At 41.7% G+C, this 10,547-nt stretch overlaps 2 protein-coding genes across 2 annotated transcripts; one reads left to right on the top strand and one right to left on the bottom strand.

Moving 5' to 3' along the window:
- Nucleotides 1-447: 447 nt before the first annotated feature.
- On the bottom strand, nucleotides 448-2,986 carry si:ch73-345f18.3. The gene is made up of 4 exons (XM_031323385.2): nucleotides 2,731-2,986; nucleotides 1,533-1,611; nucleotides 1,176-1,397; nucleotides 448-1,057 (listed from the first exon to the last, which is right to left on the bottom strand). Exons 1-4 carry the CDS (start codon nucleotides 2,782-2,784, stop codon nucleotides 669-671), a joined length of 744 nt encoding a protein of 247 aa, XP_031179245.1. The 5' UTR covers nucleotides 2,785-2,986; the 3' UTR covers nucleotides 448-668.
- Nucleotides 2,987-4,678: 1,692 nt separating this feature from the next.
- klhl7 (kelch-like family member 7) lies at nucleotides 4,679-10,509 on the top strand. Its single transcript, XM_031323059.2, has 12 exons — nucleotides 4,679-5,172; nucleotides 5,309-5,411; nucleotides 5,707-5,800; nucleotides 6,027-6,151; nucleotides 6,438-6,613; nucleotides 6,941-7,115; nucleotides 7,596-7,738; nucleotides 8,370-8,610; nucleotides 8,787-8,988; nucleotides 9,423-9,520; nucleotides 9,657-9,840; nucleotides 10,012-10,509. Exons 1-12 carry the CDS (start codon nucleotides 5,044-5,046, stop codon nucleotides 10,175-10,177), a joined length of 1,836 nt encoding a protein of 611 aa, XP_031178919.1. The 5' UTR covers nucleotides 4,679-5,043; the 3' UTR covers nucleotides 10,178-10,509.
- The last annotated feature ends 38 nt before the right edge of the window (nucleotides 10,510-10,547 follow it).

Here is a 10,547-nt window from a genome sequence, read left to right as displayed (position 1 = left end):
TTCTAAAGAATACATACATTATTTTGATTATTGATTCTGGAATTAAGGGAATCTTTATCAATGTAGTGCAATTTCTGAGAAACAGACTAAGTCTGAGGAATATGAATGGAAGAGCAACGGTTGGAATAGTAAAGTGACTCTGCAATGCCCCCTAATGTTAGCTGGTAAGATTACACCAATCCAGGAAAATACTGTAAGTTTTTACTCAGACAACATATTTTAAGTGTTAAAGTGAGTCTTTGCTATATTTATAAAAATTAAGCATTTAAAAGGCAGATATATGGCCGCCCGGGTAGCTCAGTTGGTAGAGCGGGTGCCCCTATAGAGGTTTACTCCTCGACGCAGCGGGCCTGTGTTCGACTCCGACCTGTAGCCCTTTGCTGCATGTCATGCATGCTCTCTCTCCCCTTTCATGTCTTCAGCTGTCCTGTCAATAAAGGCCTAAAATGCCCAAAAAATAATCTTTATAAAAAAAAAAAGGCAGATATCATCGTTAGTCTTTGTGTTCTTATAGCAAACATGATAGAGGCTGCAATGGCCTGCAAAGCAGAGAGTATACTTGGTACATTTAAATACATGCATGACGTTCTGTGTGTGCATAATGTTCAAAGAGTATACTGCGTATTGTTATTGTTGGATTCAAATTAAGTATCTAAAATGCGCATGAACTACAAATAAGCCCCTGCCAACTGTGCAGCCTCAGTGAGGACTTCCCCGGCCCGTTGTTTATATCCCAGCGACAACTCCTTCGCCCTTTTCACTTCCCTCAGGTTCTCCTCCAGGTTCTCGTTCAGTCTTCCTTGCTCCTGGTAAGTTGCTGCAGCCCCTTTCACCTGCTCAGCCATTTGATCCTTGCTACGCAGCAGCCAGCCAATCAACTCTTGAAGTGTGGTACCTTTTGAGATGATGGCTTTGGCGCTCTCAGAAGTGCCCTTCACTTCATCCTGAGCCAATGACAGATGTGGAGGCAGTGGTTCCTCCTCACTTTTGCCCACAGGAACCACATTGAGGGAGAAGTCATAGCCCTTCATCTTAAGGGAGACCCTGTACCTGGCCTCTAGAAGTGGAGAGAGATGGAGATTGAAACAGAGAAACAAAAGAAAACAGAACATTTAAGCAAGGAAACCTGTCATCATGTTGCCTTTATGGCAGGGAGCTCTGAGTGGGTCACTTACCATGCTCATCTCTGATTATCCCCACACATTCGGTTAAAGCCAATGTATCATTTTGGTTACAGCCGTAGCTCTGACGCAGGTTAGTGATATGTCGGACCATGGCCTCATAGCGCTCGTGCTGTTCATTGAAGGTCTCGGCCATGTCAGAAAACCTCTGGTCCAACTCTGGCACACACACTTGCCTCATCACCAGCCTGCCAATCCGCATCACGATCTGCGCATCTGGGAGGGAAAAAAATTATTACACAACAGGCACACACACAGAATGCATGTAGTTCAAATTCATCCGTAATTGTATGCATTAGAAATGTACAGGTTTGAGAGACAGACACATTAACATTTAGAGAGATTTTGTACCACTGTGTGTTGGCCGGGTCTGCCTGGCTGATCTAGCTTCATTCAGGTCAGATGGTCTGGGGTGCAGGAGAGGCTGTCTCTGAAATAGGAATCAGAGTTGTTTGTTTCCTTTACATAGAATGTTTTTGTTTTTAGAGACAAAAGAGACATAAAGTAATAATAAGGCTTGTGTTCACCTGGACACATTGTTATGGGTTTGGTGTGTTTTGTCTTATTATGGTAATCTGTTTTTTCTGTTTTGTATTTTTGCCCTGTTTCCTGTTTTATTTTGACGGTCTTGTTTTCTGTCTTGTCTTGTCTTGTTTTACTTCCTGTGTTTTCCCTCCCTTGTGATTGCCCTAATGTGTTTCACCTGTTTCCCAGCCTTGTGTCACCTGTCTTGTGTTTCCTCGTTACCCTGTTTATTTAGTCTTTGTCTTCCCCCTGTCCGGAGTCAGATCATTTTGTGTTTTGTGTTAGATCTTGTCAGTTTGTTCCTGTCAGCATGTTTCGCTCTTGTGCCTGCAGTCTGAATCTCCCTACGGTCTTTTGTTTCTGTACGTTTTTTTCGTTATCAGTTTGTTCCAGTCTCTGTTTTGGTTTTCAGCCGTTTCCTCGTGTTTTTTGTCATTATTCTTGGACATTAGTTTTGCCTGCTTCTTTTTACTCTGTGTTTTGCCTGCTGGATTTTTGGACTCTTTTTGTTTGCATTTACTCTTCGTTTAAATAAATCCTCAAGCTCAAACTTTTTCCTGCCTGGTCTCCTGCATTTGGGTCCAACTATTCCCTGCTTCACACAACACACATGTAATGACTCATAAAGTCAGTGCACCAACCAAGTGTTCATGTTTAAAACAAATACATTTTTTAAGTTCAAAGTTCTGTGGTTCATTCCTGCCTTTATGGAGACCTTATATATGTCACGATTCTGTTGTATCTCTGCACTTTATATTTGTAACAGAACAATACAACTATAGTGATTTTGATTACCATTTCTTTTCTTGTAAGACACCATGAAAAATACTCTCACAGGGACTGCATTAGCCTGATTCAGATACATAACATTTTCATAGTCCTCACCATTCTTGCATTAAATTAGACTAGCAGGTTCATCCAACAGGCTAATCTCACTGAAGCAAAGCAGTGATCAAGTTTCTCGTCTGAACTCGAATAAAACGCATTCACATTTACATAAAAATTCAATAAACACATAGCCTACCTCGTTGGTGGAGTTTTCACTTGAGAAGCAGCAACTGCAGAGAAAACGGAGCATTTTTCTGCAGCTCTCGGGTCTCAATTTGTTTTCAGGTCAATTATTTCTGACAATGCATCTGTAGTCCGCACATTCCACATTACGTCAACGTCATGCGACTGTCTTCCTGGTTATGTTTTCTGGATTGCTGAAGAGATATCAGCGTGACATAGGCCTACAGGTTAACCTACAGGTGAGCTGCAGCGAGGTAAACAAAACTGCTGTTGCCATAGCTGTATCTATTCCTAGATATAACATCTCAAATTTGCTCTTCCAAGGGATCAAACAACTAAAGTGCTATGTTTTAAATACCAGAACATATTTATTACATCTAAAACATGTTTTGAAGGATAAATTAATCAGTTCCGCAATCCTGTGGTCAATGTGTAATTTGTCATATCTGTCGGTAGAGGGCGAACGCGAGTATCTTCAACCAAAGCTTTATATATACCAATAGTCCAGTCATTTTAAGCCAAAATGGGGGTCAACCTTGAAACAAATTGCAACAGAATCAAACTCAACTGATTTTGTATTCTCATTATGTTCTGAGTAAGGGAAAAAAGCCCCCGAAGAATCCCATTAGAGGAAAGTTTCGAAAAAGACACAATTATAGCCTAGCCTATTCATTCTTTTTCTCACGTGAATAGGGTAAAAATGTTAACCTTTAGATATCACCATGAAAATTACTGAGTTGATTACTTATATCAAGACAAACATAACATGTATTACAAGTTTTTGCATAAATACCACAACAGATCTAAACATTGGGTATAGCCAGGTGGAAATGTCTTGTTGACATATAACAGTAAAATACTTAATGTTAAGGTCTGAATGGAACCCATTTAGGCTACCCATGAGCATTAAAGTGCTCATATTATGCTTATTTTCAGGTTCATAATTGTATTTTGAGGTTATATCAGAATAGGTTTACATGGTTTAATTTTCAAAAAACACCATATTTTTGTTGTACTGCACATTGCTGCAGCTCCTCTTTTCACCCTGTGTGTGAGGCATCACACTTCTGTTCCATCTTTGTTTGGAGTCAGTAAAAGACCTAATGTTAAGGTCTGAATGGAACCCTTTTTCGAAATTTTCCCCTAATGGGGTTCTTCGGGGCTTTTTTTTTCTTACTCAGGACATGTTGAGGATACAAAATCAGATGAGTTTGCTTCTGTTGCAATTTATTCAACCTTTTTTTCATAAAATGACTGGACTACACAGAACAGGTACAGAATTAGATTAGATTAGATTAGATTAGATAATACTTTATTCATCCCACAATGGGGAAATTCACTTGTTACATCAGCAGTTTTTCCACAATAAAAACAAACCAACAAAGAAACAACAGGCAAAACAACAGACAATGTGCAAAAAGTACTGAATGAATGTAAAGTGGCATTATATAAAAAGTATTGTAAAGTAAAGTAAAGTGAGGTGGTCATAGTACGAAAAATGTTGTAATGTAAGTAAGTAATTGACGTGAAATTAGATTGAATAATATGTATTAAATAACATAGCAAAAGTAATTAACAATAATATAAATGATATTGAAGTGTGACCATAATATAAATAATATGGGGGAGGAATTGTTGAGTGTGGCTAAAAGTAACTCAACAGAACAAAACACAGGCAGCAACCTGAACAGCACACATCACATTTTAGTGTATTTTTGTGATTGCTGCATGTGCTTGTTATTACAGGAAGTATGTAGCCTATATCAGATAGAAAGGACATGATGGAAGAAAGGAAACGATTTGGGATAAACAGATGCACGAGTAAATAACATACGTAGAAAAAAGGGACAAGTCAGAAGATGCTTGGCCAGCTTCCTAATGAGAACAGGACTGATTAGGAAAATCTATGAACAATCTGACATGAGTTAACTAACTCCAGAAGATGGCAGTAGTGGAACATTAGGGATGTAAGCTGCCGTTAAAACCCAAAGAATAAGAAGAAGAAGGAAAACAACACACGCCGAGCTAAACTGAAGAGTTTTAGCTTACAAGATATACTTCGCTAACCTGTTTTATCACTATTTGACATGACAGCAAGTTCATCTTTATGGTTTTCTTTATGACGTTCTCTCTACGAGTTTCAAGAAGAATCTGCCGTCAAACTGGCGGCTTTTTAGTTCATAAAATTACAACAAGCTGCTGTCTGCTAGCAAGCAAACTGTTAGTTGCTGAGCCACAACAAAGAGACTGCAGCCGCACACTGCTGGCAGTGGCGCTAAAAGTGTTGGTTAATTTAAACTGAACAGATTACATTAATCAGGCTGACATGACAGGAGTGGCCTCTACAGAGAAGGCTGCAAGCACCAAAAAGAAGAGCGAAAGGAAGTGTGCTACCAAAGAGGAGTACAGACAGCTGTCTAGCATCATGGGAGTCATGAACAACCTGAGGAAACAGGTACAGAAAATACAAAAGAGGACAAGAGTGTATGTCTGTAACATGGCTTGACATGAGGCGTTTACTGTAAGTGTGTGTCCCTCCCTGTCCTGATACTCTCTAACTGTGTGTGTGTGTGTGTGTGTGTTTTATTCAGGGTACTCTCTGTGATGTGACCCTTGTGGTTCAGGGGAAACACTTTCCTGCCCACAGAGTAGTGTTGGCTGCAGCAAGCCACTTCTTCAGTCTCATGTTCACCAGTAAGTGTGGATCCAAAAACACATAACCACTGACAGGATACACACACACACTTGATATCTATGTATGTACAGATTGAGCCAAAGGGGACCACAGTAGTGAGAAGATTTCCTTTGCTGCTATAGGGGTAGTGTGATTTCTATTATAACATTATGTTTTTGGAATGTCACATTATTAATTATGCAGTGCTCCCCAAGCTGTTGCCAAGCATAGCAGGAAAAACATTTCTTGATATCATGTTTTGTTGGCATGTTTCCATTTTCTATTAAGTCTACCTCTGTTTTTCCTTACCTCCAGCCAGAATGATGGAGTCGATGTCCCACGAGGTGGAGCTCAGGAGTGCCGAGCCTGAGATCATTGAGCTGTTGATTGAATTTATATACACAGCTCGGTAAGAATCTTGGCTAAAAGGCTAAAAAAGTAAAAGTTTTTTTTTACCTGTAGGAATGTGGGGTGCTGCTAAACTCACAGCAGATTAGACCATCCCCTTTAATTGTTACTTTCACAAAATTTCATCAGAAACACCACACCTCTCTGTGTGTGTGTGTGTGTGTGTGTGTGTGTGTGTGTGTGTGTGTGTGTGTGTGTGTGTGTGTGTGTGTCTCTGTGTCTGTCAGGATCTTGGTGAACAGCAGTAACGTCCAGTCTTTGCTGGATGCAGCCAACCAGTACCAGATTGAGCCTGTGAAGAAGATGTGTGTGGAGTTCCTCAAAGGACAAATTGATGCAACAAACTGCCTTGGTAAGAACAGAAAAACAATCCATGTTAAATCATATCTCATTTGCTTTTACCCCACAGTTTGAGGAGCCCTTTGGTCCTTCATTTTTTGAGTTACCATCATCAAGTATTAAACTACTAAGGGCCAACAATTCCAGCTTAGCTTGGTCATTGTGCCTGGTATGTAACATCAAAAGCATTTTTGTTCATTTAAATATTGAAGTTATTTTCCCCACATATGTGTTTGGGTCAGGCCTGCCACATCATGTAACTCATTAGATTGACTGTATCTTTGTATGTTCTCCTGCAGGTATTTCCTCCCTGGCAGACTGTATGGACTGTCCTGAGCTGAAGGCAGCAGCAGAGGACTTCTTCGAGCTCCACTTCACTGAAGTCTACAAACTGGACGAGTTCCTGCAACTGGACGTTAAACAGCTCACACACCTTCTGCACCAGGACAAACTCACTGTCCGTGCCGAGGCCCAGGTACACATGTACACACTCTTCGACTATACTGTATGTTTCATTTCTTTTGTGCCATAATCTTTTAAAATATGCTAAAGGAAAAAAAAATGTCTGAGGTGGTCATAGAAACTGTTGGTATTTTAGTGCCTAAGTTCGGGGACATTAATATTAAATAAAAAGATAAGTCCCTTTTTTGTGAAGTAATATGTACTTATTTACAACTTAACTTAACCAAATAAATGGGTGTATCACATCAGGACAAAGCTGAGTGATAAACTCTGGCTAAAAACAATACCACCTTTTAATCTGGATGTTCCCACATGCTTTGTTGCATGCAATTGTGTCTAGATTTACGACGCAGCAGTGCGCTGGCTGAAGTACGATGTGTGTAACAGACAGCGGTACATGGTGGAGGTGTTGGGGTGCGTTCGCTTTCCTCTGGTCTCTAAAACCTTCCTTTCCAAGACGGTGCAGGCTGAGCCCCTCATCCAGGACAACCCACAGTGCCTCAAGATGGTCATCAGTGAGTGGGAAGAGAGAGAAACAAGTTGACACAACCCATTATTTACAAGTGGACGTATTAAACATACACAGTACTGAGTGTCTTATGTCTATATATGAAGGAACATTAAAACATTGGTGTAATGAGGAAATAGTTGACATTGTCTGATATGTGCTATTACTCTGAATATAAACTATCTGTAGCATTCTCTATTATAGTAGTGAAAGATTAAATATTTATTATTAATGAGGGTACAATTCAAGGTTTTGGCTGGGCTCTCGAAGATACATAACATATGAGCCACCACCACAGATGGTGATAATTCACCTAAATCCGAAACCCTGAATTAATGTCTTCATGTATATACATTTGACCTGTATTATCTCATATTGTAGATTCAGATTTATCAGCAAGTTCAAACTGCTTTAGTGCTAAGGTCTCCTGGGTTGACTTGAACACACGCGCATGCTAAAAATATGACGGCCTGTGCTTCTGTCCCAGGTGGGATGCGCTACCATCTGCTGTCCCTGGAGGATCGGGAGGATCTGGGAGAGAGCAGCCGACCGCGACGCAAGAAGCACGACTATCGCATCGCTCTGTTTGGAGGCTCCCAGCCTCAGTCCTGCCGCTACTTTAACCCCAAGGTACCGGGCTTAAGTCAGTAAATGTTGGATAGATATATACTCTTTAGTATACTAGGGTGTGAAACTTCAGAAATCCAATTTTGGGTTTTGGTTAAAAAAAATGATTTGACGTCTTGGGCTTTACATTGTTTACAACAACAATTAATCAGATTGCAGAAACAAACATTAAAGTTTTTTCTATAGTCCACAAAAAATTACCTACATATTTACCAGTAGGGCTGTAACGATACACCCAACCCACGATTCGGTTAGTATCACGATTTTTGACCCACGATTCGATACAGAACCGTCGGGAAACAGACCCAGGCACCCGAGTCAGAACAGCGGCCATTCGTAACTTTACACCTCTGTTAGCGTTACAGGCGTTCGTGCCCCCCCCCCTGACAATTTACCCGACAAAAGGGGGATAAAGCACCAAAACGACTAATGCTAATAGTAATTTAAAGATGTGGTAGCATTGGATCTGGACGGGAAGGATAACTGTGGGAGTTGGAAGGGGTATGTCGCGATTCTGCCTTCTCACTCCGCGACACAGGTTTGTGGATCTGAGTGTTGCGATTTCAGTTTCATATTGCATATCGTTACAGCCCTATATACCAGTGTTTAAGTGTCAGTCTGGCTTTCCATGCAGGACTCCACCTGGACAGACATCCGCTGCCCCTTCGAGAAGCGCCGGGATGCCACAGCCGTCTTCTGGGACAATGTGGTCTACATCCTGGGTGGCTCACAGCTCTTCCCCATTAAGCGCATGGACTGCTACAACGTCCTAAAGGACAGCTGGTACTCCAAGCTGGGTCCACCCACGCCCCGCGACAGCCTGGCTGCCTGCGCTGCCCAGGGCAAGATCTACACATCTGGGGGGTCGGAAGTGGGTGAGCACAGGGAGGTGGAAGGGGTGAACTTGGGACCTGGGATTGGGGAGGTTTGTGTATCTTCTGAGTGGGTTAGGGGATGGTGGACATTGATGATCCTTCATGGGTGGGAAAGGAATCCCCCTTCTAAAAGCATTTAGTCATGGTGTTAATGTACTGTACGTGTGTGTCTGCAGGCAGCTCTGCCCTCGACCTTTTCGAATGCTACGACACAAGAACAGAGTCTTGGCAGGTGAAAACCAGCATGCTGTTGGCTCGCTGCAGCCATGGCTCCGTGGAGGCCAACGGGCTCATATATGTCTGTGGAGGCACGGTGGGCAACAATGTGTCTGGCAGGGTCCTCAACAACTGTGAGGTTTACGACCCCAACACTCAACAGTGAGTCACACAAAAATACAGTCCAGAACTATACAACCCAAAGGATGTTGTGGGACCCCCACTGGCTTGTTTACAGTATTTATGAATGGGAGAATGAAAAGGAATATGAGGGGAAAGGCTTTTGTTATGTACTGGCTGACAACAGTAGGACATGCAAGAACAATGTGAAGAAATGTTGAAAACTATGTATCCCCAACAATTCTCCATAGGAGGACAAATAGCCTTCATTTTAGTTTGACAAGAATTAATTTATTATATTATTGAATTGGCTTTGAAAAGCTTTTATCAGACCAGGAGGTCATGGAAAGTTCTCCACAAAAGAGCAGGTGGACATAAAGCTCTAAACTGGAGTTTTACATATATGTTATATGTGTTCTCTGTTACACTCCTTCTCAACCCCTTCCTTGTCCCTGTGTCTGTCTCTCTGTCCTCAGATGGAGGGAGTTGTGTGGGATGAGAGAGGCTAGGAAGAACCATGGGCTGGTGGTGGTCAACAACAGGATCTATGCTGTTGGAGGGCAGGGAGCACTGGGTACAAGAAATTGATAATGCCATAACCACGTAGTGATTAAGAATTAATTGTCCTGTAATAATGCTATTGAACATAGTAGCTGTAGTACATATGGCCTCTGTATGATACTGTTGTTGTGTGCGTGTGATTTTACTAGGTGGACTGGACTCTGTGGAGTACTACGACATTGCCAGTAATGAGTGGCGTGCTGCTTTGGCGATGCCGTGGCGAGGTGTAACGGTGAAGTGTGCAGCAGTCGGTGAGGTGATCTATGTGCTGGCAGGGTTTCAAGGTGTGGGACGGCTCGGACACGTCCTGGAGTATCACACTGATACTGATAGGTCAGTATATTAACTAAATGTTAACAACAACAAAAAAGTAAAAAACACATCTGTCACTAATAGGCACAGTGGGAATCTACAAAATAATCAAATTAACTCACCATTACTAAAGTTTTGATCTTTATTCCCATTTCATACACCCTGTAAATCAGTTTTCTTCTGTGTGTTTAGGTGGGTGACTTGCAGCAAGGTGCGAGCGTTTCCTGTCACCAGCTGTCTGATCTGCGTGGTCGACACGTGTGGAGTCAACGAAGACGAAGACATGGACCTCATAGACTCTCAGTCACACGCTGCAGCCACTGCCTCTTCATCTGCCTCAACCTCTTCATCCTCATAGGACAAGAGGAAGATTCAGTGTATGGTATGTTATGACGTTTGATGACACTTGTAACAGCTGCTGCGTTAGGCCTCCAGTCGACCATGGAGCTATTTCACAAAGGCAAGCCCTGACTGCTCCTACTAATGTGAATATTCACGTGTATTTTTGTTTTGTTTTTTAACTATGTCCAGTAGCCACATTTCTATTTTTAATTTTTAGCTGTGCCAAAAGTGTAGGTCCTATGTTAAAGTGCCAGTGGGTTACTATCCCACAAATGTATTGTTTACAGGGACAAGGAGACTTTTAATTTTAGGTTCTTAGGTTAGATACATAAGACGTTGTAATGTTTTTGTCGCTTGTGAATTACTTACAAAGTGTAGATATACTG

The sequence above is a fragment of the Sander lucioperca genome, chromosome 16, assembly GCF_008315115.2.
Source record: "Sander lucioperca isolate FBNREF2018 chromosome 16, SLUC_FBN_1.2, whole genome shotgun sequence".
NCBI lineage: Eukaryota > Metazoa > Chordata > Actinopteri > Perciformes > Percidae > Sander > Sander lucioperca.
Note: the sequence above shows the minus strand (reverse complement) of the source record. Positions and strands in the feature narration are given on the sequence as shown.

Excerpts from the sequence above, each read along its gene's own strand:
- si:ch73-345f18.3 (XM_031323385.2), bottom strand. The coding sequence starts at position 2,784 with ATGCTCCGTTTTCTCTGCAGTTGCTGCTTCTCAAGTGAAAACTCCACC. Across the intron at positions 1,398-1,532 it reads GACCCGGCCAACACACAGTG|ATGCGCAGATCGTGATGCGG; the intron begins GTACAAAATCTC and ends TTTCCCTCCCAG. Across the intron at positions 1,058-1,175 it reads GATAATCAGAGATGAGCATG|AGGCCAGGTACAGGGTCTCC; the intron begins GTAAGTGACCCA and ends CTCCACTTCTAG.
- klhl7 (XM_031323059.2), top strand. The coding sequence starts at position 5,044 with ATGACAGGAGTGGCCTCTACAGAGAAGGCTGCAAGCACCAAAAAGAAG. Across the intron at positions 8,989-9,422 it reads TACGACCCCAACACTCAACA|ATGGAGGGAGTTGTGTGGGA; the intron begins GTGAGTCACACA and ends CTCTGTCCTCAG. Across the intron at positions 9,841-10,011 it reads TATCACACTGATACTGATAG|GTGGGTGACTTGCAGCAAGG; the intron begins GTCAGTATATTA and ends CTGTGTGTTTAG.